The sequence below is a fragment of the Pteropus alecto genome, unplaced genomic scaffold (genome assembly GCF_000325575.1).
Source record: "Pteropus alecto unplaced genomic scaffold, ASM32557v1 scaffold49, whole genome shotgun sequence".
NCBI classification, from domain to species: Eukaryota; Metazoa; Chordata; class Mammalia; order Chiroptera; family Pteropodidae; genus Pteropus; species Pteropus alecto.
Window position 1 is genome coordinate 261,675 of NW_006443131.1, and position 10,762 is coordinate 272,436.

General features: G+C 49.5%; 3 protein-coding genes across 5 annotated transcripts; 1 reads left to right on the top strand and 2 right to left on the bottom strand.

Annotated features, from left to right (window-relative positions):
- Positions 1-2,671: 2,671 nt before the first annotated feature.
- LOC102892389 (histone H2A type 1) lies at positions 2,672-10,631 on the bottom strand. 3 transcript variants are annotated; one of them, XM_006923458.3, is made up of 3 exons: positions 10,486-10,631; positions 3,060-3,278; positions 2,672-2,948 (listed from the first exon to the last, which is right to left on the bottom strand). In XM_006923458.3, exons 1-3 carry the CDS (start codon positions 10,558-10,560, stop codon positions 2,901-2,903), a joined length of 342 nt encoding a protein of 113 aa, XP_006923520.1. In that variant the 5' UTR covers positions 10,561-10,631; the 3' UTR covers positions 2,672-2,900. The 3 variants fall into 3 exon arrangements, with proteins under 3 accessions (XP_006923520.1, XP_006923519.1, XP_006923518.1); XM_006923457.3 differs by having other exon boundaries at positions 3,048-3,278; XM_006923456.3 differs by lacking the exons at positions 2,672-2,948; positions 3,060-3,278 and having other exon boundaries at positions 10,101-10,622.
- LOC102893204 (histone H2B type 1-N) lies at positions 3,567-4,061 on the top strand. Its single transcript, XM_025040876.1, has one exon. The coding sequence runs from the start codon at positions 3,631-3,633 to the stop codon at positions 4,009-4,011; it is 381 nt and encodes a 126-aa protein (XP_024896644.1). The 5' UTR covers positions 3,567-3,630; the 3' UTR covers positions 4,012-4,061.
- Positions 7,519-7,906, bottom strand: LOC102892963 (histone H4). The gene has a single exon (XM_006923459.2). It carries the CDS (start codon positions 7,884-7,886, stop codon positions 7,575-7,577), a length of 312 nt encoding a protein of 103 aa, XP_006923521.1. The 5' UTR covers positions 7,887-7,906; the 3' UTR covers positions 7,519-7,574.
- Positions 10,632-10,762: the final 131 nt, after the last annotated feature.

The window sequence follows — 10,762 nt, forward strand, 5'->3', positions numbered from 1 at the left end:
CGGGCGCGGCGCGGGGCCCGCGCGTCCCCCGCCGCGGCGCGCTGACCTGAGACGCAGCCTCCGCGCCACGCTCCGCCGGTTTCTGCGGCGCAGCCAGACAGGGCCGGACACGGTGCGCTGGAGCCGCAAGCTCAGCATGTGTGTCTCGGCGAGTCCGGGTTTCCCCACGCGCCGGGAGCCAAAGAATTGTCAGGACCGGGTCCCTCTGGGTCAGTTCATACCTGGGCCCCGTCCTCACCCGTGTAAAATGAGCAGAAACAACATACACGGAAGAGAGACCTGAAGCCACGTGGTACAAGCGCCCCGGGCGGCGACGAGCGCTGCCAGGCCCGGGTGACACGCTCGGAACCGGGCTGGAGGGCGACGCCTGGCGCGGAGACGGCTCAGCTCACACACGTCGGAAGCTGGCTCCGTGTGCGCTCAGAACCCGTCAGGGGACTGGGGAAGGATGGCGGCTATTTTAGCCCTAAGGCGGAGGCTTTCGGAAGTCGAAGGCTATCGTCCCTCTGAGACTCCCAGTCAGCTGCTCGGAGTACGAGAAAGGAGGCAGAGACATTTTTCGAGCTCTCATCGTCCGCAGGCCGAGGAGATGCTGCGCCCTTTATGTGTTCTCAGAGCACGGCGCTTCGGGGAAGCGGGCATCTGTTTGTCCCCGGTGGTCACCGCCCTGCGGAACCCAGGCAGTACCAGCTGCTTCTCATGTCCAGCCACTCTGCCCCTCCCACCCAGTCCACCTGCCCCTTGTAAGGCACTCTGGATGGAGACTGCAGAGGCCGGAGACAGGGGCAGGAATCTCGCGCCAGCCCGAGTGCTGAGAGGGCACCTCTTGTCCTGGGGTCCTGGGGTGTCCTCTGCAGCTACCAGACAATTCGTAAGCCTGCCCATTTTCAGTAGGGCCTCCTTGACGTGCAGATGTCCTGCTACTTGGGCTTTATGACACAGAAGAGCCATCGGCCTGGAGTGATCCAGACAGACAGAAATACTCTAAAGTTTATCTCTGCCTTAGGCCAGCCCTGCCCATTGTCTGTGTGCACCTAGGTCACGCGCCCAGGAGCAAACCTCCTTGTCAGACCCCTCAGAGGGCAGCCACCCTCCCGGGAGCTTGTGGCCTCCGGATCTGCCTGCACCTCGCTTTCCAGACCGTCATGTGACCTCTGACCTTCCCGCCCTCACTCCAAACGCAGGCGGGGACTGCAGAACTGCCGTTCCCCGGAGTATCTGACATCTTGCTCCCCAGGATATGTTTTCAGTTTTGGATCAAAGAAACTCATAAAAATTCTCTACAGGTTTGGATTTCTTAAATCGACAATACCAACCTAGACTTAATACCTGGTTTAACTGTCGTTCAACTTCTCTCAGAAACACAGTCTTAACCACTCTGGAATTTTCTATTCAACACCAGTGAGGCAACCTGTCTAGTGGACCCTCTTCACCCTCCATAGGAAGGAGAGGTGACCTGTTTGTTAAATCCCTTGAAGTTCCCGCCCTGCAAAAGATGTCCCACCCCAAAGACTCCTTTCTTCTCTTTTGCTGGTAGCGCCCTTGCCCCCACTGTCCTGCCTCTAAAACCTCCCAGTTCTGTGCAGCCACTGAGTGCCCTTCTCGTCCTGATTCATAAACTGCTTAAAAAAGCCAATTAGACTTTCAAATGTACTTAGCCGAATTTTATTCTTCCATCAGATGTAGCTCTGATGAAACTCTCCCACTAAAATCTTTCGCCATTTCGCTTTAACAAGCCTACCCAAGTCCTCACAGACTAAAGCACATAAGGCCAGGCAGTGAAGAGAGGACAGTTACGTGTGGCTTCTGTGTTGAGGTGGTTAGTGACCTGATTTATAGCTTTACCGCTTACAAACTGAGAATCTGGTTGAATAAATAACACCCTTTCTTGTCTTACTCGGAGTGGGCCGCTGTGACGAATACCATACATGGGGGGCTTAAACAACACACATTTATTTCTCACACTCTGGAGTCTGGGACATCCAACCAAGATTAAGGTGTCGGCAGATTCACTGTCTGGTGAAACTGCTTCCCAGTTTGCCGGTGTTGCCATCTCGCTGTGTGCTCACACGATTTCTTTTTTGTGGGCTCGAAAAAGCGGGGAATGCTCCGGTCTCTTCCTCTTATAAGACCACTGATCCCACATGAGGAATCTACCAACTGACCTCTCGGGAAAGGCCAAATGCGTTTTGCCTCAAGGCCTTTGCATTTCCAGGCCCCTCTACTTGGAGTACGCTTCCCCTAATATCTGCCAGTCTAATTTCTTTTCAATTTATGTAGGTTTCTGATAAGGTAACACCTTTAAAGAGGTTACCTCCACTTACTAATTAAAATAGTAGCCCCGTTATGGCCCGCAGCTTATGCATTTCCTCACAGGTTGCATGCGCCTAACACCCCTGACGACACACATCCCCGTGTGTGATTCGGTGCCTCCTGACCTGGGAATCCACGGGGGCAGGTTTCCTGGGCTGCTTTCACGGTGCTATCCCGAGCTGATACAAGAATGCGTGTGCATTCCGAAGGAAGAGCACCCAAACTTACAAGTATTAAGACTCAGAAACTTCCGTACGCCTTAAATCGATACATCTAATTCCCACTGAACTTAAGGTCTAAAGAAAATGCAAACGAAAACTAAGAGCAGAATTTTAAGAACTTGGCCATTAGAACTAGATGACTTATTCAGGCTTTTATTTTCCAGGACCCTTCTGCATACTGAGAACCGCTACATTCATTTTTGAATATCGGTGCAGCTTGAGAACACCACAGTGGGGTACCATGGACATTATAAAGTGGGTTCTGTAACTTGCTGGCCTGATTTCATCTGGGATTTCTCATCAAGCGGGTTCTGGACACACTGGCCGCCGTTCCTCCCCAGGTTGTCCTTTGAGGTCAGACCACTTTCAAGACCAGAGGGGTTGCACGCCCTCTCTGGAGGCGAGAAGCACTTCCTAAGAGAGACCACCACAAAATTAAAACGTGGGCTTTGTGCCAGCTTTCTGACAGGGTGAGTGGCTCTGAAAAGAGCCTTTGTTTTCCGCGTCCCTAACCTCGCTCCTCACTTGGCCTTGTGGTGGCTCTCGGTCCTTCTTGTTGTCGCGCGCCGCGTTGCCCGCCAGCTCCTGGATATCGGCCGTCAGGTACTCCAGCACGGCCTCCAGGTACTCCAGCACGGCCTCCAGGTACAGGGGCACGACTGCCAGGTACACGCGCGCGCCGGCGCCCACCCGCTCGGCGTAGTTGCCCTTGCGGAGCAAGCGGTGCACGCGGCCCACGGGGAACTGCAGCCCGGCCCGCGAGGACCGAGTCGCCGAGCTTTAAAATGTCACTAGGAATGCATCAAGAGAAAGGGTGGGGCATCTTATAAACCTTTTTGGGCGCGAAAATTGCAGCTTCACCCTGAACAGTGGAAATGCAAATTTGGATGTGACAGTGACGGCACTGATTGGTTGAAATGTTGTCTGTCCAATAGGAAAGAGAAATGTGACAGTGTACTGATCATCCAATCAGAAGGGAGAAGTCTTCATCGTTCATTTACATTGAGGAGCATATATAAGCGAATGGGCTCTGCAGTCTTCACACTGACTGTGGTGAAAAGTGCTACTAGCAATTCTACAAGTTGTAGGAGAAGCCATGCCTGAACCTTCCAAGTCAGCGCCCGCCCCGAAGAAGGGCTCCAAGAAGGCGGTGACCAAGGCGCAGAAGAAGGACGGCAAGAAGCGCAAGCGCAGCCGCAAGGAGAGCTACTCGGTGTACGTGTACAAGGTGCTGAAGCAGGTGCACCCCGACACCGGCATCTCGTCCAAGGCCATGGGCATCATGAACTCGTTCGTGAACGACATCTTCGAGCGCATCGCGGGCGAGGCGTCGCGCCTGGCGCATTACAACAAGCGCTCGACCATCACGTCGCGGGAGATCCAGACGGCCGTGCGCCTGCTGCTGCCCGGGGAGCTGGCCAAGCACGCCGTGTCCGAGGGCACCAAGGCCGTCACCAAGTACACCAGCGCCAAGTAAGTGCCTGTGCAGGCACCTCTTAACCCAAAGGCTCTTTTCAGAGCCACTAAGTTGTCAGCATTAGAGCTGTGGACACGTCGTGCACCTACGCCTAAACATGGGCGACGACTTCAAGGTGGTGGTGACCAGTCCAGCATACTGAGTAAAACCTGTGCTGGTGACGTCTTTGGCTAGAAGGAACCTGGATATCCTTACAAGCACCTCTTCTATAATCACATGATTATTAAAACAAGGCACGTTAAAGTGTGTGTGTGTGTGTGTGTGTGTGTGCGTGTGCGCGCGCGCGCACGCGTGCATGTGTACACAGTAGTTCCTGGCTCTGCCATGGAAGCGGGCCCTGCGGCCGAGTGCTTGTTGAGTGGCTTCCGGCTTAAACGCTAAGAGCCCGTGGGTCACGCATCCTTTTCCTCCGCCATCCCAGTTCTGTTTATTTTCCAGTAAGTGTGGCCCACGCTTTTCAAGTGCCAGCCTATTAGCTCTGCGGTTACCCCATCTATTTAGGTGGTATGTCCTGATTAGAAAAATTTAGATTGGGGGCCAGGAGCGGCTTTAAATTGGCATGGTGATCCACTTCCATTCTTTTTAAACAAATTTTGGCCTCCTCAGCCCATTTTGGAGTCTGGACAACGTCAGACCACCAGGGAGGGATGAAGGATGCCAGGCAAAGATGAGAAGCGTGGTCTTCTGAGTAGAGAAATGGAACACGAGGACTCACAAAAAGACACCAAGCACCTGAGTTCCTAGATTTTAAATTGAAGTAAATCTATAAGGCTGGAAAAAAAGGATAGGTGGTTTGATGGGGGCGGGGGCGGGGGAGACGAGGGCGCGTCGGTAAGAGCCGGAATCTTGTTCGGCCTTCAAGAGTTTGAGGCAGCTGTTTAAAGTCTGCGCGTTTCCCTATTTTAGGAAAGGACATCAATCTGAGCTTGACGACCCCTCTCGCGGTTTAACTCTGTGCTCTCCAGAGAGAGGAAATGTCCGAGTGGACGCAGTGAGAATAAAAGCGACTTCTTCCGGCTCGCGGCCTGACCGGCAGTAGGGGCGATGGGAGCGACTGCATCTGACTGGATTAGCCACAGTCAGGTCGCGTGCCCTTCCTGACACATTTGCCCAAATCCTCCATTTCAGGACTAGGAGCACTCCCCACCCACTCTGCGATGGCCTCTCTGTAGACTGAGAGACTGGTGAAGAACATCACAGGTCTGGTTGGGGACTGTAATGTACCTGTGACCTGGTTATTTGACTAGGCTGTCAGTGCCTCTATTTTGCTATTTTAAAATCAGGATGATAAAACCATCTCATATGAATATGCCATGAGATGATCCCTGCAGAGCATTTAGCACGAATTCGAATAAACTTTCAACATATCTTAGGCATGATGTCTTCTTCACTCTTTCTTTTGTCTTTCATAGTGCCTTGCAAATGTTTGTCATTCTGTTAATTATTCTCACTATGAGAATAGGAACATCAATATGTTAACAGCTTTTTCAAGTCAAATATGAAATATTTTGTGCACTGATGCCTGCAGGTTTTTGAGGAATCGAAGAAAAGGGAAATAACTCCTATATCGAAAAGTGTTTGCAAAAACTGAAAAATATAAATTGAACATTACTAAAAATTTTTGTGCATTGAAAGATATCAATCACATTTCAAAACAAAGCAAACCAGAAGATAACAGACTATATTTTCACTTGCTGACAAGAGATTAACAGCCAAAAAATATAAAGAATACTTACAAATCATAAATAAATCCCAGGAAATAAAAAAAATGGACAAATTATATGGACAGGCTGTTCCCAGAGGTAACGGACAGAAGGAGTACGCCTCAACAGCCAAAATATCCCATGAAATAGCAACTATACTGTAATCAGAGAAATGTAACTTAAATACACAGAGATACTATTTAGCAAATCCTTACACTGGTAAAAACTGTAGTCCATCCAACATTTGCAAAATGTCGGAGATACAAAGTAACAGGAACTCAATATTGGGGAAATATGAGAGTGTAAAATAAAAAAATACGACTTGGAAAGCAAATTGCTCATTGCTCTTCATGTGGCATATGCACATAGCCTATTACCAAGCAGTTCCACTCCTAGATCTGTAAGCAGAGAAAATACTCAGTTGTGTGCAATGTCTGCTGCAGTGCTATTTGAGATGGGGAGTGGGAAGAAAGAAATTTAAATTTTCAACAGAAATGAATATATAAGTGATGCACCATTGATGGACTACAAAACAGCAAAAATAAGCGCATTACACGTTTCAACATGATTAACTTCAAAAACAAATGTACAAAAACAAGTGTTTCATAAAGACAGGTACAAAAAATATATTCAAAATTTTTTAAAATGTGTGAAATGGCGCTATATACGGTTTAGGGGTATACGCATCTAAAGTTAAAAGAGAAAACATGGAAATAGCAAACACCAAAGTCAGGACACTGGCGAATTCCAGGGCGGGGAAAACAAAGGTGTGCTGTGGAGAAGGGACATATGAGCGATTAACCGTACGCGAATTAATTTAAGCGGTAACATTTAATTTAAGTGGTATCGTTTAATTTCTTAAGTGGTATGGCTTCAGTAGCATCTTTTGTGTACCTGATAAGTATTTAAAGTAATATTTAAGAGCAAAGGTAGGAAAGGAAGCGCATCCATTAGAAAGATTCTTAATACCGCCCCAAATTGTTCTCGTGGTTTGTAAACAAAAGTATAAACGGAGCCAGAGCTGCCATCCCAGAGCAACTGCCTTGAGTGTCTTAGGCCTCAGTACTTGGAACACATGTGGCAAAGTAACCATTGGACCGGGCCCAGGGGAACATGATGTCCCAAAGGACTGTTTGCAAAGATAACAAGGGAGCACATACTTATGGCCACCTGACTGAAAATTAAAACCACTGTTTGAGTAGCCTCACTGCTAGATTTCCGCACCAACGCCTTCCTTGTATCGAATTGTCCCCTTCCCTTTGTCATACACATCCCTGGCCTTTGTCTCCCGATCGCAACGCTTGGGCTCTTCTGTCCACCCTCACTGCTTCCCCAACCGCGGTTCTTATCGATGAAACAAAGGCTTGTTTGCGCCTCACTTTAAAAGGCTTTTTTACTAACGAGTAAAATGTGGAGAAAGATGCGTTTCCCAAGGCGGCAGAGGAGTGCCGGGCCACACCGCGAGACTGAAACGGCTCTTTCCTCAGGGTTTCTGCCGAGGTCAAATTTGACTTTGCTGACGCCCCCCGTGGGAGTGACAGGGAACTGGGGTGCCGGGGAGGCGGCTCCGGGCACACGCAGCACGCAGGCGCGGCCGAGGAGCGGGCAGCACCAACCGCGGCCAGGAAGCGGGTAACAGCACCCAGGGCGGCATGGACGACCCCGGCCAGTCATCGAGTGATGTGCCCTGGGCGAACCCTCAGTAAGGGACATGGAGTTACTAATCTAGCAAACTGCACCAAATTCACGAAAACGGCTCCAATTAAACACTTTGCAATCACCCGAGCTCTTTAGATGAAAATTTGGGGGCCCTGAAAAGGGCCTTTGGTTTTGCTGCAGAAAGCGAGCCGGGGTTCAGACTCAGCCCCCGAAGCCGTAGAGCGTGCGGCCCTGGCGCTTGAGCGCGTAGACCACGTCCATGGCCGTGACCGTCTTGCGCTTGGCGTGCTCCGTGTAGGTGACGGCGTCCCGGATCACGTTCTCCAGGAAGACCTTGAGCACCCCGCGGGTCTCCTCGTAGATGAGCCCGGAGATGCGCTTGACGCCGCCGCGCCGCGCCAGGCGCCGGATGGCGGGCTTGGTGATGCCCTGGATGTTGTCGCGCAGCACCTTGCGGTGGCGCTTGGCGCCGCCCTTGCCGAGCCCCTTCCCGCCTTTACCGCGACCAGACATGATGCTGGAAGACAGAAACCAGAACTAGGGCCTGGGGAGCCACGGCTCCGTTTTATAGGCAGCCACGGCGGACCGGAGTGAAAACCTAGGAGCTGCAGCCGGAAGTCGCTCCGGGCTGCAGACCTGACGGCGGAACCGCCGGGCCCGCCCGCTCCTTTGTTCTCTTTCACTCGGTTCTTTTTAACCCTCAGCTCTGATTCTGTTTTTCTCCCCTTGCTCTTTTAACGTTTCGTTCCCCATCCTCATCAAACGGCGACACTTTAACATCAAAACCAGCAGAAAACGTTTTTATCTCTACATGTATCCATGTGTTTTCTTTAACAGTATTTGCACACTACCATTTCTCAATATACAGGGAGGGGAAGTACGAGCCGCATACCGAGTTCCCAGAAATAGAACAAGATGGACCACCAGAGAATTTTACGATCTTCCGGTACCTCACAAGTGATTTTACTTAGTTGCAACCATTTCTTTCAGTACGATGGTAAAAACTGTGTTAAATCTATACATTTATTAGAATAAATTTATATTTGAAATATAAATTTGTCCTATCCTGAAAATTACCGAATCCCTCCGCCAACTCAGGCATGATCAGCAGTGTTTTCTAGATAATATTTTAAAAATTAAAAAGAACTTTCATTAATTACAAAGGCAATTAATTTCAAACTGATGCACAAATGGAAAATTTAAATGCAGGGGAAATAAAGTGTGTTTTTATTTTTAATTCTATTTCTCCAACATTAACTAGAATACATTTTATACTCTTCACTACTTTAAAAATCAGTAAAATTCCCACCAACCAGTAGCCCTCCCCCCAGTGTGATTTCATTTTTCGCCTAGAAAGTAGTGAAACAAGGTCGGCAATGGGTGGACATCTGGAAAGTTTCTCAGACTCTTTATAGATCCTGAAATCGAGAGTCAAGGTTTTTATTCTTCTATAGACATATACAATTTTATAAAAATGTAATGGTATTTGAACTGCTTCCTGATGTACTAAATGGCTTAGTATATTAAGATATACTTAGTTAAAATCAAGGTATTTTCCTTGTGTCTTTACATTCCTTTACAGTTGAAGTGGGACAGAAATTGCCACCTGACACTGCCCCTATTTGGCAGGAGGGTTATTTCGAGCTGATTATTTTTGGGAAACAGCAGACACAAGAGAAATCTCTGAAAAAAGTAGTTCTTTTTTGTAAGAGATATTTCCATCTGTAAGGAACATCTCCATTGATAAATGTTTCCCCCTTATCCCACCCTTCCCCTACCTGGAAGAGGGGACCACTCACTGGAGAATCTCATCAAGGGGAGGCATCTACTCAATCTGCAGACAAAACCTGCCCTGTTCATCTCCCTTTTCCTGGTATCCTCATAATTGCCCTGCGCCCCTTTCTTCCTATTGTCTGTGGCTGAAGATGGTACATAAGGTGGAGGCGAGGGTCATTTATGGGAGCTCACTCGATTTTCTTCAGTATATTATGTATCCCTCATGTATACCTCTCCTACACATTCAGTACGCACGCAATTCATCAGCAAAGTTTTAGTCACATTTGCAAAATACATCCTACCCCTTACCATTGTCTATCCCGCAACTGAGGCCAGGCCACCATTCTCTCTCAAAAAGAACGCTGCAATACCTTCCTAATTTACATCTTTACTTCTAAAGTTTCACCAAAATTAGTTGCTTTAATTAACTTTCAAAGAAATGTAAATCAGGTTATGCCATTCCTCTGTTCAAAGCTCTTAGACAGGCCTTTTAGAATAATTTGCAAAGTTCTGATGACAAAAACCCTGTGTCATAAAGCCATAAAGGATTGACCTGTTTAAAACAGATCATCCCTAGGCAGGGTGGGAGCTGGGCTGAATGCAGGTGGTATCCATTAAGATGCAAAACAAATCCTTTCAACAGCAGACTGGGGGGTGGTTTTATTGCTGGGTAGGGAACTAAACCATTTGCATCTAAATGTTCCCGTTGACCAAGCGTTTTTTTCCATCCTTTCCTCACGGGTTAACCCTGAGGCCAGGGGCACTGATTGCCCTAATTACCTGCGCCACAAAGTATTCCTTTTACATGGCCGATGGTAACTTTATTGTAACTTTCAAGTTGGTTAGTTTCCCGTCTCTGTCGTTTAAGTACCGACACCTACTGACCAACTGCGGTATGTCACTTTCATTAGCCAAAATAAGGAACGTGCAGCCCTTTTAGTGAAAACGTGGGTGGCTCTGAAAAGAGCCTTTGGTTTGGACTCGGCCTGCTCGAGCGGCTGCAAACAAAAGCAGGCGCCTACTTGCCCTTGGCCTTGTGGTGGCTCTCGGTCTTCTTGGGCAGCAGCACGGCCTGGATGTTGGGCAGCACGCCGCCCTGCGCGATCGTGACCTTGCCCAGCAGCTTGTTGAGCTCCTCGTCGTTGCGGATGGCCAGCTGCAGGTGGCGCGGGATGATGCGCGTCTTCTTGTTGTCGCGCGCCGCGTTGCCCGCCAGCTCCAGGATCTCGGCCGTCAGGTACTCCAGCACGGCCGCCAGGTACACGGGCGCGCCGGCGCCCACCCGCTCGGCGTAGTTGCCCTTGCGCAGCAGGCGGTGCACGCGGCCCACGGGGAACTGCAGCCCGGCCCGCGAGGACCGAGATTTCGCCTTAGCGCGCGCCTTTCCCCCTTGCTTACCACGTCCAGACATCGCAAACAACGAAGGAACCCCTCCAAAAGGAAAACCGAGGACTCGCCCAAACAGATCGCTTCTGGGAGTAGGGAGCACACTGCTGCCTTTATAGGCAGTTCCTGGGCACTAAATCGGCCAGTATGATTGGCTAATCAGAGACTCGGGCAACTAGCCAATAGAAAAGCTTTATTTCCATACCTCATTTCACTAGTTCGGCCCC